The 12,281-nt window shown below is 44.2% G+C and overlaps 1 protein-coding gene across 3 annotated transcripts in view; it reads right to left on the minus strand.

Moving 5' to 3' along the window:
- USP9X (ubiquitin specific peptidase 9 X-linked) overlaps positions 1–12,281 on the minus strand; it is a 161,511-nt gene that overhangs the window by 62,973 nt on the left and 86,257 nt on the right. For all 3 annotated transcript variants that reach the window (XM_044283617.1, XM_044283614.1, XM_044283615.1), the window contains exons 16-19: positions 11,524–11,866; positions 7,326–7,421; positions 6,885–7,096; positions 1,012–1,252 (exon numbers count right to left, since the gene is read on the minus strand). In XM_044283617.1, the coding sequence (XP_044139552.1) occupies positions 1,012–1,252; positions 6,885–7,096; positions 7,326–7,421; positions 11,524–11,866 (892 nt within the window). The remainder of the gene's footprint in view (positions 1–1,011; positions 1,253–6,884; positions 7,097–7,325; positions 7,422–11,523; positions 11,867–12,281) is intronic.

Here is a 12,281-nt window from a genome sequence, read left to right on the forward strand (position 1 = left end):
GGAAACACTTAAAAAAATAAAAAATAAATATAATGCTGCTATTTATATAGGGAAGGCCCTATTTAAGAATTTCTGAAAGTCCAGCACAACTTCCTTCTAAATAAAATAGTCTAAAACTGCATACACACAGAAGCAGAACAATTCTATTGCGTTTCGTGCATCATGAGCTTATAAGAATAGAAAATCAGCAGCTGATCGTTATTTTGTGTGTGTAAAGTCATCTTGAAAAGCATACTTTCATCCTAAATTTTCTGCAGATAACAGAAGTTTGTGCACACTTTATGGCAGCTGCAATGAAAGGGAATTCGTGGACAAAAAGTTTCCAAAGACTGACAGGCTCCAGGAAAAGGAGCAAACCTCTTCCACGGAAAGTGATGGGAAAGATCTGTGAGTAAAGGTCCCTGTATACAGGACAACTTAGCTAATACCATCGCTCGCCCCCATACAGAATCATTGTTTGCCAACAGCAGAGTGTGTTTAGACAGCACGATCTGCCACCGTCAAACAACGATTTATGTGACTGCATGAAAGATGCATTTCACTCGTTCATTGGGTAATGGGCGGCACCTTTACACCTTCAGATAGCCCTACGAATGCTTGTTAGCGATTATCTGGCCAATTCTCAACCTGTGCAAGGGGCCCTTAAAGCGCTGTTATCTTCATCTAGGTAACCAGCGGGACAACAGACGCATCAATCCCCTGCCCACTAATAATACAGCGCTGAGAGGCTGCTAGCACTGTCTCTATATACACAGCCAAGCCTAAGAGGTAACTGCATCCTATTGCCTGTGCTCCAGAAGCTGGTAAGAACACTACAATAGCTCAGGATTTTTATTTTATATGGATATGTCACATCAACAATAAAAAAGTTAAAAAATAAAATAAAAAATACATTATGCTTATAATAAATAAAAAAAATTACATTTATATAAATTTTCTGATACTTTCACTTTCATATTTCTTAAACTTATATCTGCAGGAGGATGAAGCATAAAAAGGAAATTTACTTACAGTTTTATCTTTTAGGTTCAACTGGCCAATTAACTTTCTGTCTTCTGAAGGATCTACTAGCTCTCCACCAATAAAAAGTTCCACTTTCGTATGAGCACTGTTGGCCTTGATGCGATTAAGGATACAACGGCGAACAGAACCTATTGTGTCATTTGTATGAGACCAAATATCTAAGTCCTCCACTTGGCGGCCCTGATTGGGAAATCGCACAACCAAGGTTATGTGTTTGCCGCGAAAAGCCCTAAAAGTGGAAAGGAGGGGAAAAAAAATTAAAAAAAAATAAAAAAATTAATTAAACATACAACAAACTAATCAAATATTGGGGGTGGGGTTGTAAGGAACAGGATTGTGCTTCCACATTTTGAAGAATACTGGCTTTGTGGATTACAAAGGGAGATTAGAAACCAAACAAACTACTTAAAAGTCTACCTAACCTGCCTAATAATTCTATTAAAATCTATGATAAATAGGTCATAAAAAAATAAAAAATAAATAGAAAAAAATTGTAATACGCTTTATATTTCAGTTTGACTTAAAAAACAAACAAACAGACACCTGAAGTACAGGGTCCTATAGAGCTTTTGAATCCGTACACTCGTACACCACCGACACATCAGATGAGCTATGCCAGGATATAGTGGAGCAGGGACAAGCAGGAGCAGCAATGTGCTATGCAGAGTACGTGCTTACATCCGCTCGCCTAGTTCTGCATAGCACAGAAGCGTGCTATGCCAGGTTTAATACAGGCAGGAGCCCTCACTGTGGCCCCACAATAGAATGAGTCAGCACTTCAGGTGCATCTTTTGTAAGCAACGGAGAAAAATTGGATATTTGTACTTACCGTAAAATCCCTCTCTAGTTTAATTTTAATTCCTTGTGGGACACAGCACCATGGGTACACAACTGCTCGGTCCTCTTCTCCCAAAACCCGCTTCTCCACCATTACAGAAGAAAAACTCTCCACTCTACTCTCCAGCTCTCATCTGACCACCTGATCCAATCCCATCCCACCTCTTCCCTAACCTCACCACAGTCTTTATCCCAGCCCTAACTCATCTCTTCAACCTATCACTAACCTCTGGTGTCATCCCCTCTGCTTTAAAACATGCTATCATTACACCCATCCTCAAAAAGCCTTCACTTAACCCCTCTTTGTCCAGTTATCGCCCCATATCACTTCTTCTGTATGCCTCAAAGCTACTTGAGCATATCCATTCTGAACCGTCCTCTCACCTCTCCTCCTGCTCCCTCTTTGACCGCCTACAATCTGGCTTCCGACCCCACCACTCGACTGAGACTGCCCTTACCAAAGTCACCAATGACCTACTAACAGCCAAAACCAAGAAACAATACTCTGTCCTCCTTCTCCTTGACCTGTCCTCTGCCTTCGACACGGTTGACCACTCCCTTCTGTTGAAAACTCATCTCTTGGCATCACTGACCTGGCCCTCTCCTGGATCACATCATACCTCACAGACCGGACGTTTAGCGTCTCCCACTCTTGCACCACCTCCTCGTCTCATATCCTCTCCCGCAAGGCTCTGTCCTAGAACCCCTGCTCTTCTCCATCTCTACTTTATGAGCTGTCCCAGGGCAAGAGTCCCATGGCTTTCATTATCACTCTTATGCTGACGACACACAAATCTCCCTTTCTGGTTCAGACATCAGCACCTTACTTTCAAGAATCCCACAATGTCCATCTTATATATCATCCTTCTTCGCCTTTCACTTTCTAAAACGTAACATAAAACAGAATTCATCATCTTTCCCCCCATCTTAGGCTACTTTCACACTTGCGTTCAGAGCGGATCCGTCTGGTGTCTGCCCAGACTGATCCGCTCCTATAATGCAGACGATGGGATCCGTTCAGAACAGAACTGTCTGCATTATAGTTTAGAAAAAATTCTAAGTGTGAAAGTTGCTCAGACGGATCCGTCCAGACTTTACATTGAAAGTCAATGGGGGACGGATCAGTTTGAAAATTTAGCCATATTGTGTCAACTTCAAACGTCAAACGTTTGGCTCTGCACGGCCAGGCGGATGACAAACTGTGCCAGACTGAGGCATTCTGAGGGAATCCACATCCACTCAGAATGCAATAGGGCAGTACGGATGCGTTCGGGGCCGCTTGTGAGAGCCTTCAAACGGAACTCACAAGCGGAGCCCTGAACGCTAGTGTGAAAGTAGCCTTACTTAACCCCCCCCTCCACAACAGAACCATCTATCACGATCAATGGCTGCACAATCTCCCCGGTCAACCAAGTCCACTGCCTTGGAGTGACCTTGGATTCTGCCCTTTCCTTCCGACCGCACATACAAGCCCTTTCCACCACCTGCCGCCTCCAACTCAAAAACATCTCCTGCATCCGCACTTTCCTTAACTTTGAATCTGCAAAATGCTTATACATGCCCTCATCTCCCGCCTAGACTACTGCAACACTCTCCTCTGTGGCCTTCCATCTAGCACTCTCGCACCCCTCCAATCCATCCTCAACTCTGCTGCCCGACTAATCCACCTCTCACCCTATTACTCTTCTGCCTGCCCCCTCTGCCAATCCCTTCACTGGCTCCCCATTGCCCAGCGAATTCACTTCAAAGTACTAACAAATACATACAAGGCCGTCCAAAACCTGTCCGCTCCCTCCATCTCTGAGCTACTTTCCTGATACATCCCCACACGCACTCTCCGATCCTCACAAGACCTCCTTCTATCCTCTCCTCTTATCTTCTCTTCCCCACAATAGACTCCAAGATTTCTTCCATGCATCCCCCATACTCTGGAACTCGCTACCCCAACATATCAGACTCTCACCTACAGTGGAATACTTCAAAAGAAAGCTGAAAACCCACCTCTTCAGACAAGCCTACAACCAGTGACCCTGCTGCCTCTATACCGCCATGACCAACTTCACCCACACCTACTGTGCCCTCTCTCCTCCTGTACCATTATTTTACGTGTCTTGTTTAGGATTAGTGCAATTGTCTGTATTATGTATGTATACCTCTTCTCATATGTACAGCACTATGGAATGAAGGGCGCTTTAATAATAAATAATAATATGCCCAGCTACCACTAGGAGGCGACACTAGATATCAAAAGGTTGGCTCCGCCCAGGTGGGCAATACCCTTCTCCACAGCCACTAGGCTAATCAGTTTACCAATAGCAGAAGGAGAGAGAGAGAGAGAAACAAAAGCGAAGAACCAACATGTCCTGGAAACAAGAACAGCAGCCCGGTGACAGGAAAATAAGTGAAAACAAAGGGTGGGATCTGTGTCCCCCAATGAATTGAACAAGAAAGGGATTTTACGGTAAGTAAAAAAATCAAATTTTCTCAGTAATGTCATTGGGGGACAGAGCACCATGGGACGTCCCAAAGCAGTCCCCGAGGGTGGGAAGGAAATCTCATGCAAAAAAGTTGGACGCACAGCTGCTGGAAAACCCTGTGACCCAACCAGGAGAACATGGCTCTGATGCTCTGTTCAGAGTCCGAATCTGTGCAGAGGTGTCCCCCAAGGAGGCGGAAGATGCGGCAGTGGAGAATATGTCAGCCTCAGACCTGTCCTGAGGATTGCGAGGAGGAGCAGGACATAGTTGTGACAACCAGAGGTAGTTTGCGGGACCTGGTGTCTGAATGTGAACAAGCCCCGTCTGCTGAGGAGTCCCTGGCAGAGGCGGCCGCAATAGGGCAAGCAAGCGGTCCAGCGACTTTACCATGAATTGGGAGAGTCTTACATGCAGGGACTACTGCGCACAAACAGGGAAGGCTGACTGCATGGCAACTTTTTATCGCAAAGGGCGCACGTAAAATACATGGCGACCAGGAGCGAGGAAGAGGAAATAGGGGCTGATAGGGAGCCCCAGGTGCTGTGTCCCCAAAGAGGTGCAAGGAGGATTGCCGGCAAGATGTACGCTCTTTCTTCTTGAAAAAGAGGTTAAGTGAAAACCTCCCCCCACAGGGTTAATGCTTGCACTTGGCTGGGATAGGAGGGGAAGAGAACCCATCCCAAAAGCGGAGAGGAGCCCAGAAAAAGCCAGGGAAGTGAGGGGGGTGGGAGAAGACGTGGCCTAGGCAAGAAAGAAGTTGGGGCCTCGATTAATGAGGTGCGCCGTCGGAGGACTGGATCCGCGGGAGACCAGGGTTCCTCCGGAAGGAATTTTGTTTTTATAAAAATAGGCGAGGGGGGCTCCTGAGGAGGAGCGACGCTCAGGGAGGGGGGAAAAAAAAAAAAAGGAGCACCAGGGGCCCAAGGACAGGCCGGGGAAGATGCAGACTAGCCCCGTCAGAAGCCGGGGACTAAAGTAAAGGGAAAGGCAGGGAGAGGCATGGGTGGCCAGGGAGGAGAAGGATAACCAAAGGGGGGGCCTAAGCAGGCCCCCCAAGTAAAATGAGTCCGATCCCCTGGTCAGAAAAGGGGGGTTAACCCGGGGGGCCCCCTGGGAGAGGGACGCAGGGGAGAATACTTACCGCCTGGCGTCTTCAGGCGCCGCAGGGTCACCCCTTCAGCAAAATCAACACTGATTGCTGGCATGCCAATGCGGTTGCAGTAATGGGGAACTGGGTGACCGGCGTAGGTACTACAAGTACTCAATCCATAATTGAGCCCCATCCTGCAGTGGGCAGAGACCTCAAGAAGAAAGAAAAAAAAAAAAAAAACGAAAAGCAGTAAGACCTGCAAACAGAGCAGGTCATGTCTGCCTCCTACAGACACTAGACTAAAACTAATTAGCCTAGTGCATTGATGGCGAACCTATGGCACTGGTGCCAGAGGCGGCACTCAGAGCCCTCTGTGGGCACCCGCACCCTGGAAAAAGTCTATGGTGTACCAATATGACATTCATCAGCGCAGGGTGCACTATGAATGGCACAGGCAGTGCACTGAATGCAGGCAGGCTATTATAGCTAAATGATAAAGTACATGGAAGATATACTATATTGGACTGTAGTATTCAGGTTAAATTGCCACGTTGGCACTTTGCGATAAAGTTGTGGGATTTTGGGTTACACTTTTGGCACTCGGTCTGTAAAAGGTTCACCATCACTGGCCTAGTGGCTATGGAGAGGGTATAGCCCACCTGGGCGGAGCCAACCTTTTGATATCTAGTGTCGCCTTCTAGTGGTAGCTGAGCATATACCCATGGTGCTGTGTCCCCCAATGACATTAATGAGAAAAGGTATTATTACAAACAAAGTATGACATTTAGGCCTCATACACACAGACAACCATATAAGGTTTGAGGTCCACAAAATGCAGAGCCGCAAAATATGGATGCGGTCCGTGTGCATTGTTTTTTGTGGACATATTGTATCTTTTCGTAAGAACAAATCCAAAAAGCACACAGATCTTTATGTAGACTCTGCAAAAACATAGAACATGTCAAACTTGGCGGCAGGACGTGCACTGTGGACAGGATGCACAATTTGCATACTGCAGAATACATACGGTAGTGTGCATGAGGCCTAATTAAAGGTCTTAATAAAATTGTTAGAAAGTTTAGGAATACTTTAAAGGGGTTTCCCTGCCAAATGCATCTATCATCTAGCCACAGGTTAGGTAATTAATGTTTGATTTCAGGGAGCTCACAATGATCACTAGTACAGAGTCTCCAAGTCCTCTGTTCCTTCTCACCAGCACAAGCCACAATAAAGAGGAGTTTGAAATGGCCAGTGGTCAAACATCAGCATTTCCATTCCGTTCAAACTGTACGGTAGTTATGGAATGAAGGGTTCCAGCAATCAAACCATTATTACTTATCCTATAAGCAGGTGATAAATGATTTATCAAAAACTTATTAAGTATAGTTCAGGAAAAAAGTTAAACTATGCTAGAGAAAGCATAACCTTGAAAAAAATATATTACAAGAAATCAGTACCTGGACATTGGAAGAATTGTTCTCTCTTCATGGTAGTCGCTGTCACATTCATTTATATATTCTTTGAGGACCGTTAAAACCCTGACCATTCGAATAGCTTCTTGCCTTGCACAATTAATACTGTCTTTGTCACCATCTAACACACACAACGTGTCATAGGAGGCCTTCAAACGATCAAAGCAAGACTGAATAAAATCCTCATGTATCTCCACCTAGAGTGAAATCAAATGACGTCAATTATATGTTCCAGCCATGCTTCATATAGAAGGTAGATGAATTAGCATTACTGTACAACCATAGGTTAAGGCAACAAATGCATTATTACTGAACATAAAGCACTTCTGAAAAATGACTTATTTCTACTCATCACAAACCATACAGGCACTTCTACAATCTCCAGAACATTTGTGCACACAGAGGGTAAAAAACGGACAATCCTACCTGATTTACTTGTAACCTCGGCCCAAGGTTCGTATAAATTTCCTTGAGAAGGTCTATTGCTCGGTTTGCAATGTCATCACTACCCTGAATTACAACCTGTAATAGCATTAAATAGTAAGAATATAATACTAGCGGAGTAAAATAACTAAGCAAACATTAACATCTTAAATGTGGAAGTATCATTTTATGAAACTTAAAGGGAACCTGTCACCATCAACCTCCCTATGCAACTGTGGCTCATCCGATTAAGGCTACTTTCACACTGGCGTTCTGGCTTTCCGTTTCTAAGATCCGTTCATGGCTCTCACCAGCAGTCCAAAACGGATCAGTTTGCATTCTGAATGGAAAAGGATCCGCTCAGAATGCAGCGTTTTGGTGTCCTTCTGATGAAACTGAACCAAACGGATCCGTCCTGGCACACAATGTAAGTCAATGGGGACGGATCCGTCCTCCATTGACTTTCAATGGTGTTCAAGACGGATCAGTCTTGGCTATGTTAAAGATAATACAAACGGATCCGTTCTGAACAGATGAAGACGGTTATATTATCTGAACGGATCCATCCATGACTAAGCTTCACAAAACACGAGTGTGAAAGTAGCTTAAACGCTGTATTTGTTTATCGGAGGCTCCATTCTTGAGTAAGATACTTTCTAATATGCAAATTAGGCCTTTGGTGCAATGAGGGCGTCACCAGTGCTCTTGTGAAATGCTCTTATTTCTGTGGCGACAGATTCCATTTAAAAAGGCAGCATCAACCCCACTAAGCCACACACAATACCGGATAGGGTAGATCCCACTGAGTAAACACATACATTTGTTATGCAGATTGGTAGTGCTGTTCATGTGCAATTAAAATTATAGCCAATTTATGCCTTGAGGACCTCACTATTATTTCTGATCAGTGCTACATTATAAGGCTCTGTTCATTGTGACCTTTCATCAAAGAAAGCCATGTGTCCAATCTGTCACACCGCCCGGTATACCCCATTGACTGGAGATTATGAATGCAAGAATCACACAGCATGCACTGCTGTTCATGTGATCGAGTAGGGCAGCAAGAATAGCTTTTGAGGTTCCACAAGGTGGTATTTCCCCCAATATCTGGCCACCAATGCTAAAACTGGGGAGGGAGTGGGGTCTGGCCCCTGCTGCCTGGCAGCACCCGATCAGTGGACTGAGATCCGCAAAATTAACCCCTCAGGTGCGGCAGGGGTTAATTGTGCGGATCACAGCCCCCTGTAAGAGATCGGGTGGTGCCAGGCAGCAGTTATGTACACAGTTTTTTGTATATTCTAACTTGAAGCGTCCCCATCACTATGGGAACGCCTGTGTGTTAGAATATACTGTCGGATCTGAGTTTTCACGATCTAACTCAAATCTGATGGTATATTCTAACAGAGGCGTTCCCATGGTGATGGGGACGCTTCAAGTTAAAATATACCATCGGATTGGAGAAATCCGATCCAATGGTATATTAATAGGGACTCCTGACTTTATATTGAAAGTCAATGGGGGACGGATCCATTTGCAATTGCACAATATTGTATCAACGTCAAACGGATCTGTCCCCATTGACTTGCATTGTAAGTCAGGATGGATCCGTTTGGCTCCGCACGGCCAGGCGGACACCAAAACGCTGCAAGCTACATTTGGATGTCCGTCTCCTGAGCGGAATGGAGGCGGAACGGAGCCATACTGATGCATTCTGAATGGATCCGCATCCATTCAGAATGCATTGGGGATGTACGGATCCGTTCGGGACCGCTTGTGAGGGCCTTCAAACGGATCTCACAAGCGGAAACCCAAACGCAAGTGTAAAAGTAGCCTAACTGTGGTTCACAGTGCATGGGCACCGACCGGAGGGCCGCCGCATGCGGACACAGACTCGTTCACTTGAATGGGGTCCGCATCTGACGGTTATACGAGGAACCAAAAAACAGAACAGACCATCAGGAGCTTTTGACTGGGAACATTCAATAAAAAATAAATTTAAAGTCTAAACAAATGCAGCGGACTCAAGTTCTGTAATCAATAAAAGGATCTCCAACACTAAGAAAGGACACCTCACAGAAGGTCTGCTCAAATACAACATGCCATTAAAAGGTAGAGATCCACTTTATGGTTCAGACTTGAAGGGGTGGTGCCACGAACACATTTGTAATTGCATGTAATTATAAATTTAGCATAGCCAATGAGTTATTCAATAAAATGTATATGTATAGTGCCACCTGCTGTTCTTTTCCTTTTTTTGTCCACTGAGGTGGTTGCAATTCTCAGTTTAAATCTTCAACTGCCACTAGCCATATCTTCTGTTAGAAGCTGTGGCAATTACGGGGAAAGAGGTACAGCAGAAAGGACACAAACCAGAGCTGCCAGCCTGAAATAAATCCAGTATAATCAATTGAAGCAATGAATGGGGCGATCTCTGGATCTACAGTGGAGGAAATAATTATTTGACCCCTCACTGATTTTGTAAGTTTGTCCAATGACAAAGAAATGAAAAGTCTCAGAACAGTATCATTTCAATGGTAGGTTTATTGTAACAGTGGCAGATAGCACATCAAAAGGAAAATCGAAAAAATAACTTTAAATAAAAGATAGCAACTGATTTGCATTTCATTGAGTGAAATAAGTATTTGAACCCCTACCAACCATTAAGAGTTCTGGCTCCCACAGAGTGGTTAGACACTTCTACTCAATTAGTCACCCTCATTAAGGACACCTGTCTTAACTAGTCACCTGTATAAAAGACACCTGTCCACAGAATCAATCAATCAAGCAGACTCCAAACTCTCCAACATGGGAAAGACCAAAGAGCTGTCCAAGGATGTCAGAGACAAAATTGTAGACCTGCACAAGGCTGGAATGGGCTACAAAACCATTAGCAAGAAGCTGGGAGAGAAGGTGACAACTGTTGGTGCGATTGTTCGAAAATGGAAGGAGCACAAAATGACCATCAATCGACCTCGCTCTGGGGCTCCACGCAAGATCTCACCTCGTGGGGTGTCAATGGTTCTGAGAAAGGTGAAAAAGCTTCCTAGAACTACACGGGAGGAATTAGTTAATGACCTCAAATTAGCAGGGACCACAGTCACCAAGAAAACCATTGGAAACACATTACACCGCAATGGATTAAAATCCTGCAGGGCTCGCAAGGTCCCCCTGCTCAGGAAGGCACATGTGCAGGCCCGTCTGAAGTTTGCCAATGAACACCTGAATGATTCAGAGTGACTGGGAGAAGGTGCTGTGGTCTGATGAGACCAAAATAGAGCTCTTTGGCATTAACTCAACTCGCTGTGTTTGGAGGAAGAAAAATGCTGCCTATGACCCCCAAAACACCGTCCCCACCGTCAAGCATGGGGGTGGAAACATTTTGCTTTGGGGGTGTTTTTCTGCTAAGGGCACAGGACAACTTATTCGCATAAACGGGAAAATGGACGGAGCCATGTATCGTGAAATCCTGAGCGACAACCTCCTTCCCTCTGCCAGGAAACTGAAAATGGGTCGTGGATGGGTGTTCCAGCACGACAATGACCCAAAACATACAGCAAAGGCAACAAAGGAGTGGCTCAAGAAGAAGCACATTAAGGTCATGGAGTGGCCTAGTCAGTCTCCGGACCTTAATCCAATCGAAAACCTATGGAGGGAGCTCAAGCTCAGAGTTGCACAGAGACAGCCTCGAAACCTTAGGGATTTAGAGATGATCTGCAAAGAGGAGTGGACCAACATTCCTCCTAAAATGTGCGCAAACTTGGTCATCAATTACAAGAAACGTTTGACCTCTGTGCTTGCAAACAAGGGTTTTTCCACCAAGTATTAAGTCTTTTTTTGTTAGAGGGTTCAAATACTTATTTCACTCAATGAAATGCAAATCAGTTGCTATCTTTTATTTAAAGTTATTTTTTCGATTTTCCTTTTGATGTGCTATCTGCCACTGTTACAATAAACCTACCATTGAAATGATACTGTTCTGAGACTTTTCATTTCTTTGTCATTGGACAAACTTACAAAATCAGTGAGGGGTCAAATAATTATTTCCTCCACTGTATGTGAGGGACAGGGCTGTTCTAGCTCTGTTAGAAAAAGACCGTCATGTACTATATGAGGTCCGATTTTTATTTTTTGTCCTTAAACATGGCATACCCCTATAAGTTTTGAATATTGTAGAGATTGGCTGCAAGTTGAAAGCACTCACCCTCCAAAGGTAATCGAGTCCTATAAGCTCCAAGTCGTCCATCATGTAAGCTCGCCGCTTTGCTACAAGCTTTCCTTCTCTGCAGTTAACGGCTTTGAAAAACCGCTCAAAGCATTTCATGCCATTTTCTGTTAACAGGGAGGGATCTAACTGCAGCACATTGTTTTCAAAGAAGTCTTTATTAATATCCGGATCAAGGTCTGGCTCATCACCCATCAGCTTGGAATACCACTTAAAACAAGCTTCGCGATCACACAAGTACACGGCATTTTCGGCTAAGCACTTCCAAATTTGTTTTGCCTGAGGGGCACAAAGCCAGAGCTGACCATCCTTCAATAGAAATCTATAAAAAAAAATAAAAAAAAATAGGGAAAAAAAGAAGCTGTTAGAACAATATTATTTTCTGAAATTATCTTTATTATAATCTTGGGTATAAAGCAAGACACAAGCCTGTGTCAATAATTAAGTTACATAGGTACTGTAGTTTGTAGCTTTTCTTTGAAGAACGAATCCAGTTCCCTGTTACCGGAGATGAAAACAGGTTTCCTTCAAAAAGTGAAAATGCCCAAAGCAAACAGTAACACTCATAGGTGAGAAAGACAAAAAACAAAAATATGCTAAATATCAGCCAAGAAGATATAATCAACCATTTTCACAGCTGCAATTGTTTTACAGTCCTTCATAAGATATAAAAGGTTGGGACTTCTTTTAAGGTATTGTCTGACTTTAGCAAATAACTTTCTCTACAGGATAAATGC

This window comes from Bufo gargarizans, chromosome 3 (assembly GCF_014858855.1).
Source record: "Bufo gargarizans isolate SCDJY-AF-19 chromosome 3, ASM1485885v1, whole genome shotgun sequence".
NCBI classification, from domain to species: Eukaryota; Metazoa; Chordata; class Amphibia; order Anura; family Bufonidae; genus Bufo; species Bufo gargarizans.